Genomic DNA, 14443 nt, shown 5'->3' with positions numbered 1-14443 from the left:
GAACGCACCGCCTCACCCCAAAACAGCTCAACTCACATCCTGTTATCCAATCCGATTGTCTGGCCACTCCCAGAGCCGTGTCCGTGTGCGTTCGTTCTGCTGGCCGGGCCGTGCCGGAGTGCGGAGCTGCGGCTCTGCGCACGGACGCCGTTTTGTCGGTGGTTAAAAATCAGGGCCGCAGCCAGGAGTTTAGAAATGCTGAGGTGGAATCCAAGCAGCCCCTGCAAACACATCGTTTACAAGAGACCTTAAAATTCCATTAAGGTGAGACACGACAGGAGAAAACAGTGTGTTTGGAGCGCTGCGTGTCTGCGTTTAGATCAGAGGAAAGAAAACAACCAACACACACATTCAGGGGTTTGTGTTGCAGCAGCTGTCCAACTGGACTCTTGTGCACATTCGTGCATAGGCCTTAGTAACAACAAAACACCATTTGCATATTTATAAATAAATAAATATGTTCATGTGGGAAGTTTAAGGGCAATAGCTATGAGCTAAAGTGTTCACGTAAATACTGGTTTAATTTTTAATTACTTTATTTTTTAAGCATAAAATTCTTCAGTGCACTCTTTAAGTTCTGAGTCAGAAATCTCTGTATTATGGCTACATACCAGAGTTTGTGCTTTTTTCATGTCTTTTAAAGACCTACTACAGCTCCCCTTCAAAGTGCATACAGTTTTGTGCAGAATGCAAACAACTGGGACATATTACTTCATCATATTATTGTACGTATGTGACCTGTGCACAGAGGGTTGCATGCTGGCCTCCAAATCCAACTGGAAGTAGCAGGACTTTTCTTTCCATATGTTGTCATACTATGTTTGACATGCAATGTATTGGGATGTACTATATCTTTTGACTGGGTACTGTATAGAATGGTAGATACTGAAGTGCATCCCGTGTGTCTGCAGCAGAGGAGGCCGCAGTTTCAGGACCACACTTCTAGGACCCTTGTTTTTTTGCAAAAGCATCATTTGATTGGAATTCAGCATTTCACCTCTCTCTGTCCTGCTGCTGTGTCAAACATCTATTATACATGAAGCAAAACATCTATTAAAGCAGTTAACATAAGATGATTTTCTTTGTTTACGTCAGAGCTGCACCCACGATCTCGCCATGGAGCTTTTAGATCTGTCAGGATTCAGCTTTCTGGTTAAATTCAAGGCAGAGCTGACAACGTTTCAACAAAAGCTGAAGTATTTTGTTTGTTCATGTCCAAGACTTTTTACAGGCCGGGCTGCATGACTTCTTGTTGGATCCCTACACAAATGAATAAAATAAAATGAAAACCAATTGTCAGGGTCTTCAAGACTTTACAGATGTTACTGAGCAAATGGATAATAAAGGGAGTAGTTTTGGGCGATTTGTTTTGTACAAGAAAATGAATCCACAGTTTTTAAAATGATCACATGAGGGAAAATACATACCCCTCTGTGATCATTTTAACCCTCTACATTTGTTTACTGGGCTGGTGTGTGTCACATGATGAACACAGAAACTGCAGTGAGCCGGTTTGGCTGCTGTGTCAAAATCGTTGTTGGCATCAACACGTTAGTTCAAGAAAAATGCACACGAGACTCTGTTTTCTTCTGCACTGCTGTTGTCTGCGTGAACATGGATGCCATCAGAGCCACAGTAATCTCAAGTAAAGAATTTAAGTCCCTCTCTGGTCATTGATTAAACCCCTAACATCTCATCTCTCTATATCAAAGTTACAGATTAGTTTTTTCCATTAATATAATCCCTTCCTGCCTTGGATGAGATATAACTCTGTAACGATGCTTCCTTCAGAATATCCATCCATCATCTCTACACCTTAATCCTCACTGGGGTCATGGAGGGCGGAGTCTATCCCAGCTGACTCAGGGTGAAGGCAGGTTCACCTGGACAGGTAACCAGTCTATCACAGGGCTACACTTAGAGACAGACAACCAAGCACACTCACATTCACACCTACAGACAATTTAGAATCACCAATTAACCTCAACATGTTTTTGGACTGTGTGGGAGGAAGCTGGAGAACCCGGAGAGAACCCACGCTGCACGGGGAGAACATGGAGACTCCACACAGAAAGATCCCGGGTGTCCTCACCGGGATGCGAACCGGCGACCTTCTAGCTACGAGGCAACAGTGCTAACCACCGCCCCATCTTGCAGAATATTCCTTCAGAATATGTCTCGGCCTTTCTCCATCCACCCCTCCGCTACTCGGCGCAGCTCGAGCACACCAGCTCACCTTCGACTCTACACTTAACACTGTAAACTTACTACACAATAGCAGATTGTAGTATTGCAGTAATTCAGCCATACATACGTGAACTGGAAAGTGATTCTGAAGGAGAACACTGATGCGTGAAGCCTCACCTTCGCAAATAGACAGGATTAGTTCTTCAGGTTTGTTTTGTACGAAACCGTGAAGCCTGAAACAACTAAACACACACTACATTGGAACTTGGTTGGGTAATTCGAGATCTTCCGTCATGTGGCAGTTTGTCCCAGATAACTTCCTGGATGAAATGAGTTCTTAGACAACAAATGGTTCAAGTGTCTGATTACATCCCTAACTGACACATCAGAAGCCTGTTCCCATCTGCCTTTTGTTGTCTGTGGCACTGAGTCATTTGAATAAAGCTGCATTTTAGGGTGAATTTTTATTATCACTGGTCAAAGGAGTTTGAAGCTATCTGATCACTGTCCTTTAAAACTTGCTAAAGTGTGGAATAACTCAGTCTGTTACAGTTTAAACATCATAAAATTAGTGCGACTGCTAAATAAAACTATAGATTTGTGTTAACGAGCATCTTTAAAGTGAGCCAGAGTTTTAGTGCAAAATTAAAGTGAAGCAAACTTTAATGCAAAATACAATTACAAACAATCAATACAGAGTTATTGACACCTTATACACATGAGGCAGGTGGAATAGGGTAAGACATATAACCAGGTATGTGGTAAACAGTATATACAGTGGCTCAGGGTGGGAATGCAGAATGAGTTGTTTGTGACTGATTGAAATGTTCAGAGTGATGGCCGGTGGGGAGGAACTGTTCCTGTGTCTGGGTGTTTTGGTGTTCAGGGAGCAGAGAGAACAGGTTGTGATCAGGGGTGTAAAGGTTCTGCAGCAACAGAGTCTATGGTCTCTAGTCATGCTACATGCCCATTTCATGACTCAGGACAGGTATAAGCCTTGGATGGAAGGTATCCTGACTGTCCGTTGTAGTGTGTCTCTGTCCATTTTGGTGGCCGATCCGAACCAGACAGTATCTGAACTGCAGAGAGCAGACTGTGCAGAATGGGAGACAGGTTGAATTCTTGAGCTGGAACAGGAAGTGCATCCTCTGCTGGGCCCTTTTGGTTTGTTGATTGCATCTATGACGAGTGTCCACTTCAGATCCTGGGAGATTGTGGATCCCAGACACCTGAAGGTTCCCAGAGTAGAACCAGCAGTGTAGTGGTGTAAAGAGCACTGGATAGACAGACAGAACCCTGGGACAAAAAACAGACAGAAGAATCTCACACAATGCTGGACCTTCGTCACAATTGTTGTAGGAGTTGTGAAGATATAGGTACAAATGTTTATTATTAAAAAAATAAAAATACGTGTTCATTCCTTTTCCCATGAAAGTCATATGGAAGGTTTTCAATTACTTGGTACATATTTTATATTTTTTTATATTTATATTTTTTGCCTAGATTTCTGATGAATATTGTACGCCATCATTTAATACAGTAACACACAAGCTAACCAGCGATAGAAAATGCATTTTTATCGGTCTAAAAAGCTAACTAGCTGACTTTAAGTTAAGCTAATGACATCATGCTATATTAGCTTGCTGTAGCACTAGTTAGCTAGGTTGAATTAGCAGCTAGTGTCAGCTAAGCATCCAGGCTGGTTGGTAACTGGACATTATTTTAATGTCAGGAATTTAAATATCAGTATAATAACAATATAGTAATTTAAAACTTTTGTGCTAGGTCCATCAATTGTACAACAATTGTCAATCCAAAAAAAAGGGTCTAAAAACTAAATGCTATTAGTGTTGTTGAATATTTATGTTGCAATTAGTCAGAGCAATAGCAAACACTGAACATATAGTTAATCTTAAATCTAAAATGACTCATAAAGTAATATTTCCTCCCAGGTGTTGTTCACTTTAGCAAACTTCCACTGTACTGATCTATCATACTTATAGTCAAAATAGGTGCATTTTGACAGAAAACTGACATTGATGCTGCATCTTTCCACTGTTAGATGTACATAAATAACACGGTACGACTGAGCAATACTAATATCACTGTGATAATGGAATACTTTATACTTTAGATCTAATAATATATATATTAATATCTAACATCTTGATAGTGACCTTTGTGTACTTTCTCCACTGGTCCCTGCACTCACGTGTTGTTTACTGTCGTGTGTTGTTTACTGTCCTGTGTTGTTTACTGTTGTGTGTTGTTCGGTGCTGTCTATTCGGTGCGGCTCCTCGCGGATGCAGAAGTTTGCGGATCAATCAGGAGGCGCGAGCCCCGTGACGTCACCGCCGCCGCTGTGGCAGAGCGCACGGGGTGTCGCTCCCCATCATCCGTTAGCAGGCTAGCAGGCTAACTGTAGCTCCGGTCAGCTATGGTCCTCCACCGCCGTCTGCTTCCTGAAACAAAACACAGCCGCTCGGAATGACTCACCTCGCTGGGAGCACGCTGGCATCATGGGCGCCGTTCGGGTTTCACACACTAGCTGGAATCGCGCTGGTGCAGCGGAGCGAGGTAAGAGGTCACGGAGGTTTGCTCTCTAAACGGCTCTCCGCTGGTAAACATGCTAGTTAGCCTTATCACGGGACCACCGGAGCCGCCGCATCGGACACCGTCAACAAGCGAGATTAGCTCCTCAACGGCTTATCTCCTCCGACGCCCGGTCGGTGGCCGTTTATGACCCGTGATTGCCGCTGCGCTATGCTAGCTGTGTTGTGCTTTGGCTCTGATTCAAACAAACCCAACGATGCTAGCGGCTATCTTCAGACCCATCAGCTAGCATTGGTTTAGCGTCTTAGATGAGCCTTGGAGACGTGAGGTGGAGCCAACGTTTGGATTACATGCTCCACATGTTTCTGTCCGGAGCAGGAAGATGCAGTGAGATCTGCGCTGCTCTGCTGCAGACTCAGCAGCATGTTGTGTGCAGTGTTATGAAAGTGAATATGTAAATGTGCTCCCTGTTTTCAGTGAGGGGCTTTCGACACTGATGCCAGGTGCAGGCTGCAGCTGAGAGCACTCAGGATGAGTGGGGCTGGAGAGCACACAGACATCCTGTCAGTGGCAGACGTAGTCAGGGACAGATGGAAAGTGGTGAGTGTCACTGAAAGAGGGGAAATCACAAAATCATGTCCATTCACTGAGGGAGCAGAGGGCACCATTTAAACACTCTGGCTCGTAAATGAATATAATCTTCTCTTTAGGTGCGGAAGATAGGCGGAGGAGGGTTTGGGGAGATCTACGAGGTTCTGGATCAGCTGAGCCAGGCCACCGTCGCCTTGAAGGTCGAGTCTGCTCAGCAACCCAAACAGGTGCTGAAGATGGAGGTGGCCGTGCTGAAGAAGCTTCAGGGTGAGTGGTGCTGCCACTGACGGAGCAGCTCAAGTGGGAATCAGATCAGGACACTTTTTGGCAGTTTAGTTGACAGCGGCCCAACAGTAGCACTCATACATTTTAATAGTTCTGTTTTTTCCATGAAGGCCAGTGTTTCATTACATAGAATTATTAATGATATAAGCAGCGGTGACCTTTGTTTCAATCAGAGTAGTTGTAGATGTTGTGAAAACATGAAATGACTACATGAGGGGTTTATAGTATCTCTAGTGTCACAACTGCTGCATTATTCCACTTTTAATTTTATTATTTCACGTTATCAGAGTTGTGCCGTTAACAACCGTTTTACTATTGAGTAATCTGTTGACAGTCATTAATCGAAATAATTAATTTTCCTCTGATAAGGAAAATGACCATTTCATCGAGGTTCATTTTATTTTGACAGACACTGTGTTATTATATAACGCAACTCAGTACGAAATGCAAAGCGAGTGTAGGTATGAATGTGCGAAGCTGTGAAGTTAAGCTGACAACTCAAGCGTGATAAAAATGAATTAAAAAGGAGCTTATCATTTAAGTCCACAAAGAAATCCAAGGTTCTATTAAACCCTTAATAAGGATTTGAAGGTTGAAAAGAAAGTGATGGTTTAAAATATTGATGTCAAAGCGTTTCAGCTCCACGTGATGGATTATGCTGACTGGTTGTTTATTGTGGCAGCAGTTAATGTGATATTTGTGTCACATTTTTACCTAAACTTTCTCCCATATAAACATCTGGAGGAATAGAGAACTTACCAACAGTGCTTAATCTGTCTACCTGCAAATATTTCCTTGACAGGCAAAGACCACGTTTGTCGCTTTGTGGGCTGTGGCAGGAATGATCGATTCAACTACGTGGTGATGGAACTCCAGGTAAGGAGGTCCTCACTAGTCAGATGTTTCCTTTGCCTCCACATCTGTCTGCATCATGTGTGTGACGTGCGACACTGACTTCCTGTTTAAAGGGAAGGAATCTGGCAGATCTGCGCAGAACAATGACCCGCGGCACCTTTTCCGTCTCCACAACTTTGAGACTGGGCAAGCAGATTTTAGAGGCCATTGAAAGCATTCATTCTGTGGGTTTTCTGCACCGTGACATTAAACCAGTGAGTCGATCTATAAGCCAGATGTAACTTCTTTTTTATACGTAACTGCTTATCACAAAGATTTTTCATCATGTCGAACTCGCTTATCTCTGTTATAATTGCAGTCAAACTTTGCGATGGGAAGACTGGCCAGTACCTGCAGATGCTGCTATATGCTTGATTTCGGTTTGGCACGTCAGTTTACCACATCCAGCCAGGAAGTCCGTCCAGTAAGTACTTTGTGCCAGCCTCACTAAAGCATTGTTTTGGCTTTGAATCAACTTATTCTCTGGTTGTGAAGCCTGATTATCAGCGGCTAAAGGCTTTACACAGCATGTTACCAAGAAAGAAACACGTGACCTCAACGTGTCGTCACATGTAATAAGTGTGAGGGAGTCCTCAACATGCAGACCGGAATCTGTTTTCTTTTAAATAGAAACATCATCAAATGTTGTTTAGGGCCTGTCAGCCTGTTTTAAAGTACAGTTACTCTCATGTAGCACTTGTTTGCCAATCTGCTAAATTCCTTTTCTCTTTCAGCCTCGTCCTGTGGCAGGTTTCAGAGGAACTGTGCGTTATGCTTCAATCAATGCTCACAAAAATAAGGTGAGCCTGACCCATAAATATGTACAGTTGTGTTTTGTTTTTTTCCCCCCAACACCGTCGTACATGTTATGTGAGATATTCTGTCGTCACGGGGTTGTCTGTGATTTTATAACATGTCAGCTCAAGAACAATACGTAGTAGAAACTTCATGCTGACATGTTGATTGATAAACTCCACATGGGGATGTCTTTCCATTCTGAAGCACCTCGGTGCCTTTATTTGCTTGTGAATGAAGGAACTCTGCTCTCAGTGATAAACTGCGATCATAGTGCCTCTCTATTTTACCTGTTACCTCACTTGTGTGTTGTGTGTCTGAATCTGCAGGAAATGGGTCGTCATGACGACCTGTGGTCTCTCTTCTACATGCTGGTTGAATTCATGGTTGGTCAGCTTCCCTGGAGGAAAATTAAAGACAAAGTATGTGCTGCTATAACCTCCTTAGAACACATTTGTAATACACAGCAGACTTATTCACACACCGTTTTTGCTCCCTTCTTCTCAGGAACAAGTAGGAAATCTAAAAGAGACGTATGACCATCGACTCATGCTGAAGCACCTTCCCTCAGAGTTCAGTACTTTCCTGGATCATATCTTGACGTTGGACTACTTCACTAAGCCTGACTATCAGGTCGGCCGTCTCTTGTTTGTCACATTTTGCGCCTACTGTTTATTTCTCTCCTGCTGTCAAATGCTGATGCGTGCGTTTTTCTTCTCTCTGTGACAGCTCCTGATGTCATTGTTTGAGAACGCCATGAAAAGCCACAATGTGCTGGAGAATGACCCTTATGACTGGGAGAAATGTGATTCAGAGGATATGCTGACCATCACTGCCGCAGCAACCACTGCTCAGCAGCTTACTCGCCTCACACCAGCATACTTGGGGTACTTAAAGCTGAAGAAAACTTTGTCTCTGTTCACGTATAGTCCTTCAGTTTTTTTGAACTGCTGTGTGCTTGTTGTTGCAGTTTCACTTATCCTATACAAACTTCCTTCACACTCAGTTGGATATGTGTTTAAATATATAGCTGCGGCTTTTTTTAGACTAGAAATGTGCACAGTCAGAGATCCCAGAGAAGTCGCTGCTCTAAATTGTGCTGTGGAAACGAGCTGCAGGGTGACCTTCCCTCTCTTCCACAGCATGGCCAATGCTTCAGTGCTGCCGGGCGAGCTGCAGAGAGAGAACACTGAAGATGTCCTGCAAGGGGAGCGCCTCAGTGACGCTGACAACTGCCCCCCCATCCCCACACCGACCACCCCTGGTGGAGATGTATGGGAAGAGATGGACCGCAACCGAAACCATAAACACGCACAGCCGATGATCAGAAAGGTCAGGGCACTGTAGTTTACTGTAAATGCTCAGTATGACGCTTTTAGTGCCGCTTTATAATATTCTTATGTAACTGTGTCCGTTTTGTGCAATGAGATGCCGAGTTTATTTACACTGCAGTGGATGCTGGTGTCCCCCGTCATGAATATATCCATGGAGTTCTTTATCTAGATACAAATTTAGGATGTTGTCGTGACTTTCCAACGTCTATCACTACATATTGTTCTGCTGTTTTTCAATAGAAACCACTGTTGTCACTGACTGTGTCCCAGATATTGCAGTAAAGGAAAAACATGGACTGCCTAGTTCTAAATTCAAAGAAATGGCTCAGGTTCAACCGCATGATGTCAGTGTTTTGAGCTTTGTGTTTGTTTGTTGTTCTCAGGTGGTGAGTGAGGATGAACATAGTCAGAACCAGGGGAACCAAAGTCCCAACACTGGCTCCATGCAGAGTTCTCCCCGACGAGTGCGATCAGAGACCATGTTTTTGGAACGAGCTGCGCCGCTGCTCCGGAGGATGAGACACAGCCAGAGCTTGGCATTCGAAAAGAGGCTCGCACCCGAACCAAAGCCCACCATCGAACGTTTCCTTGAAGCCTAGTTAGTACTCCATTCAGATTACAATAAGCACACATGTCATTTAGAAACTTGCAACATCATGTGAGCAATGAAGAGGACCTTTATTTCACAGAAACTCATCTTAATGATTATAATGTCTTCTTTCAGCTTGGGTAAACAGCGTCCTGTCCTGTCTCATGTTGGGGAGAAATGCATTCCTGAGAAGTCACATGGGCAGCAGACGCCTTCCTGCAACGAGGAGCTCTCGGGCACGGCGACCCCGGACCAAGAGGAGGGCGCCGCAAGCAGCGGCTTTGTTGCTGTAAACTTCAGTCCTGTGCCCCAGGAGGGAGACTCTCAGGAGTGGGTGATGCTGGAGCTAGAGCAAGGCAGCGGTTCTGGAGGGAGCAAGCCTCCAGCAGAAGCCCTGCATGAGGACAAGCCAGGAACCCACACTACTGCTGAAACTGAGAACCACTCCTCTGAACCTCAGGATGGTCAGAACACCGCAGTGCCCAGCAGCCCTGTCCTGTCGCAGATGGCCATGCCCGGCACGTGGTTGCTGGGCCACAGGAGGCTACCAGGGATGTTGGGACAAATGCCTTCAGTCATGGTGGGAAGAACCCAGATGGACCAGGTAGGAGTAACGAGAATTTACTTGTACATGAGCTGAGAGCAGCACTGTGAAATTAACTTTGCAGAACACTCAACTCAAGGTCAGCTCCACCCAGAGTTTGCCCGCTCTCCATGCAAATGTGTATGTTAGAATTCTGAACCCTCCAGAGCTCATGGTAAGGGCAGTGGGTGCATTTCAGAAGCTGAGAGGGCCAAAAGCGTTTGTTTTCATGTGTGAGGCTGTGAATAGCTTTCTGTTCAGCATGTGTTGACGCTGCAGAGGTCGTACAAGACCAAATATGCAGCAATATGCAAATGACTGCTTCTTTGTTGTAACAGCTTTTACTGACGATACGAAGCGCTGAGCGTTCGGCGACACCAACTTCTACACCTGTGTTTGTCATGTCTTCCTGAAACTATTTTGTTCTAGTTAGCTCGGTGTGTGGGGTGTGAAACAGCCTCTTACAGGATTATATTGTAGGAATACAGGCAGCGATGCAAGTGCAGAACGTAGTCTGGCTGCAGAGAGATGTGTGACAGATGTAGGTTACTTTGTAGTTTGCTGATGCAGACTATTGACGGCCAGGAGAGGAGCTGCTCTGTCTGCATGTCTTTAGGTGATGGTGAAAGAGAAGAGACAATAAGCTGGAACAGGCTCAAGCCTTTTGATGGCATGTTTCTGGAACGTATTTGTAGCTTAGCCAGAACACTACCTCGTGTTTTTTTTTTTTAAACCAGACCTGAACCCCTGGTACTCTCTTTTAAGCTTATTGGAACCTGTCGGCCCACAAATCACAAACTCCAGTTTCCCAGAGTTTGCTGACTTTCAGGACGTCCTGTTGTCTTTCTCCACCCTCCGAGCCTCGTCGTCCATTTGATTTAGCTCCTCGTCTGCGAACGCCACCACAAATACAACTGACCACTAAATGAAATTACCTACTATGATTTATATAACGGGCCGGTGCGGTTATCTGCCGTTTCATTTAGCTGTTTAGTTTCAGAGTCAAACTGTTAACCGGGAATAAGCAGGTGATTGGTCAGCTGGACTCTAGGGTACTTCATGTGATACAGCGATCCTTGGCTTAGAAAGAGTGAGGGGCAGGGGTTTAAACTTTCTTTTTCTTGACATAAATATACAATTTCAGTGTTTAAATTGAATATTTTCAGATAAAATTAGAAATGAATTGAGAACAGCAAAATTACCCAAATTTGCATTAATTGCATAGAAGACTAATGCAACATGGAAGGTTAACTGTTCCTTTAAAGCATCATATTTTTGTAGTGATATGATTTTAGTGAATATGTTGAATGTTTTGAGGGTTCTGGACAATTGAGTAAACGGATCAAACCATTTGATGAAATGACCGTGGCCTTTTCATATTATAACAATGGATAGTTTTATCATAAACTGAAAAAAAAAGTATTTGCAGCAATTGGTATTCAGTTGAATTCAACTGATACTTCTTCCAACATTTTTAAAAAGTGTGCAACCTCAAGAAGCTTTTTAACTTCTAATAATCGTTCGACTCTTCTCAGTCCTCCAGCTGTGCACTGCAGTCGCCTGTACAGGAGAAAAGTGACGCAATACCGCTAGAGGCGCCGTCTGGTAAATCTGAGGAGGTCACAGAGGAAATCTTAAAGGATGGAGAGAGGTTAGACTTGGCTTCAGTGCCAAGCCCAGCCAAAGGCCCCACGGCTCACCTGACCAACGACAGAGACCCAGAGAGTGATTCTGGTCTGCCTGATCGCTCCTCGGAGCCAAATCAGCAGCCTCAAGCTGACGCAGGAGGAGGCGCGATGGAGAGCACCGTCACCGTCTCCTCCTCTCCACCTCCGGCTCTGCTCAGGCGAAGAGACTCGCCGTCATCGCCAAGGTTGAGCCGGATCCCTGTGCGAGAACCCGGCAACCCCCTGGACTCTCCCAGCAGAGACCTGAACTTGGAGAGGCGTCACCGCTGGAGCAGCCCCGTCCCCGGCTCCCCCACCCACTCGCCTTCTCCATCGCTGTCCTGTGACAACCTGCCCTGCGCTCTGCCCAGAGACCGGCTCTCCTCAGAGAGAGGCTCCAAATCCGACTGTGCGGGAGAAGACCCTCTCTCCCTGTCCTCCTCTTCAGGAAGTAGAAGTAAGATCCCTCGTCCTGTGAGTGCCACGTTCATACCGGAGCAGCTCACGAGCAGGTTTCTGCCTCGACCGCCGCCTGGGAAGCCACCCATCCGCCCATGTGTGGACAACAGGTGTGTGTTTGTTTGATTGTAGATATTTCAAGTTATCAGTGCTGATTGTTACTTGCAGTTTCAGCAGCAAACACTCAGGAGGCTGCTCTGTCAGACATGTAACAGAAGACGGGTTTACAGAGCAGCTAAACAAAGTCGTGTCGTGTTAATACAACATTCAGTCGGTGATTGGTGTTTTTCTGTCATGCTAAAGTCAAATTTGTTTATAAAGCACATTTTAAAGAAACAGGAGTTGAACCAAACTGCTGTACAATTAAATAAATGAAACACAACGACTATAAGACAAATGTAAATAATATTAATGAGAATAAAAGATACGACACAATAAGAGCTACAAGCGAGCGTGGTCTGATGTTCTGCTGAACCGTGGGCACATAGATTTCCACACAACAGCAAGACACAGTGACAGGAGTCATTATGACCATGCTGGGGAGCTGCAGGGAGCTTCTTGTTCCTTTACTCCCTAAAAATATTCAAACCTGTCTGCTGTCAAAAATGTGAAAATATGAATAAAATATACTTTATTTTCTGTGACTGCTTCAAAGTCACAGCCTCCCTAAGGCATATGTAGGCAGGCACTCTGAATGGGAAAGATGCACTCTGCCGCAATGGAGAAGTAAATACAGCTACAGAACTGACGAAACGTAATTCTGTTCGCTGTTATTTTCCACAGACGGCGGCGGTTGAGGGTTCGTGCCAGTAGCACCAGTGACGCAGACTTCCTGGCCAGTCTGACCCAGCTGATGCAGGACCGCGGCGGGATGCTCTTCAGCCCTCCCCCTCGCCCTCGCAGCTCCTCCTCCTCCCTGCAGCGCTCGCTAAGCTCCTCCCCCTCCCGCCAGGAGCTCCGCGAGGGCGGCGCGCTGCCGGGACGCAGCCGCTCCCCGTCCAGTTTCTCGGGCTCCCCTCCGCCTCGGCACGCTCACCCGCAAGACAGGCCCAGCGGGCAGGGTCAGTGGGGCCACGTCTCCAGGGGAAGAGGTCTGATCTACGAGGGCAAAGGCCCCGGCAAAGTGACTCGATGACTGTATTTTCACACTGACTGATCCGGATCGTGCAACTGTAGCGAGAGGCTGCCTCACAGCCTGTCCCTGATAGCATGTGTAAATACGGTATTTACTCAAGGGAATGTACTGTATGTAATGTAAAATGTATGATAAATTGTATTTATTTATTTATTCATTTGTTGGATGTGTCTCAGAAAAATACTTGACATTGTGGCTTGATACCTGCAGCTGAAACGGAAACGTTACGAAAATGTTGAGATTGCCAACTCTTACCTCTCATTTCACTCCTCTCTTAACACTACATGTAGGCCTACTATGAGACCAAAAAGATCTTGTTTAATACTTGAGGGATGTAAAAATGATGCTAACTGTAGATATGTACCATTAGAAAAAACCAATGGTATACACTAATAGGAACCATATACTCACATTAAGAACACTATAATAGTAAATGATACCACGAGCAGTATACCAACATCAGCATTCATGTACAGAACCAGGGCATGCAGCCCCATATTGACCTCACTCCTGTAAAACTGCTAGATTAATTATAGTATGTAACAATGAATTGATCATTTTGGCATATCACAGTGTAGTCGTGTGCTTTTACTTTGCTAGAATATATTTGTCATGCAAAAGGCATCAGCATATTAGAATGTACATGTTAAGTGCACTCATTCTTAAGTATTGTAAACGTGCATGAGTGTCATTGCAAATGATTTTTTAAAATAATTTATTTATTTGTACAATCAGCTAAAGCATCTGTATTTTTATCGAACTGCTTCTGATCAAAATACGTCATAGTAGAGACCAGCAGACTTGCATTTTTGTTTCCCATGAAAACAAAGAAACTATGAGCGCTCATGCTGAACCACGATTTAGTTTTATGTTCGTATATCATTTTAATATGTATTAAAAGTACACTGATGAGACACGACATTAAATCTACCTGTCTGATATTGTGTAAGTCCTGCTCATGCAGCCGGGCCGTGGGCGCAGAACTTGTGGTGCTGGCCGGTGTCTCAGACTAGGATGTTGGCAGTGAATTCTTTGGGTCTTTGGGGTTTCGGGGCCTTCGTGGATCAGACTTGTTCTGGTAAATCCGATGGATGCTCAATTAAATTGGGATCTGAAGATTCAACGCCTTGGGCTCTTTGTCGTGTTCCTCTTCCTAAATACTGTTTGTGGTGTGGCTCTACGGAAGTTTTCCCTTTTATTCCTTTTCCACACTGAATATTTAATTTCGCTTTTTTGACAAGAATTGACCCGGGAAAAAGACGCTTTTGTATCAAAATGAAGACACATTTCTACAAAGCAATGTGAACGAGTTAAAAACGTAAAAATGATGATTGCATCAGTATTCACTCCCTTTAAAGTGACTCACTGAAG

General features: G+C 44.6%; 1 protein-coding gene and 1 long non-coding RNA gene across 2 annotated transcripts; one reads left to right on the top strand and one right to left on the bottom strand.

Moving 5' to 3' along the window:
- Positions 1-2832: 2832 nt before the first annotated feature.
- Positions 2833-4989, bottom strand: LOC103372650 (uncharacterized). The gene is made up of 2 exons (XR_521010.1): positions 4684-4989; positions 2833-3483 (listed from the first exon to the last, which is right to left on the bottom strand). It is a non-coding gene; the product is annotated as an uncharacterized LOC103372650 (long non-coding RNA).
- ttbk2b (tau tubulin kinase 2b) lies at positions 4758-14195 on the top strand. Its single transcript, XM_008302339.1, has 15 exons — positions 4758-4764; positions 5218-5340; positions 5451-5598; positions 6419-6492; positions 6585-6725; positions 6830-6934; positions 7245-7310; positions 7635-7727; positions 7813-7938; positions 8035-8192; positions 8448-8637; positions 9023-9237; positions 9364-9832; positions 11347-12047; positions 12721-14195. The coding sequence occupies exons 2-15, from the start codon at positions 5272-5274 to the stop codon at positions 13070-13072; spliced, it is 2907 nt and encodes a 968-aa protein (XP_008300561.1). The 5' UTR covers positions 4758-4764; positions 5218-5271; the 3' UTR covers positions 13073-14195.
- The last annotated feature ends 248 nt before the right edge of the window (positions 14196-14443 follow it).

Source organism: Stegastes partitus, unplaced genomic scaffold (genome assembly GCF_000690725.1).
Source record: "Stegastes partitus isolate 25-593 unplaced genomic scaffold, Stegastes_partitus-1.0.2 Scaffold1796, whole genome shotgun sequence".
Lineage (NCBI taxonomy): Eukaryota > Metazoa > Chordata > Actinopteri > Pomacentridae > Stegastes > Stegastes partitus.
Note: the sequence above shows the minus strand (reverse complement) of the source record. Positions and strands in the feature narration are given on the sequence as shown.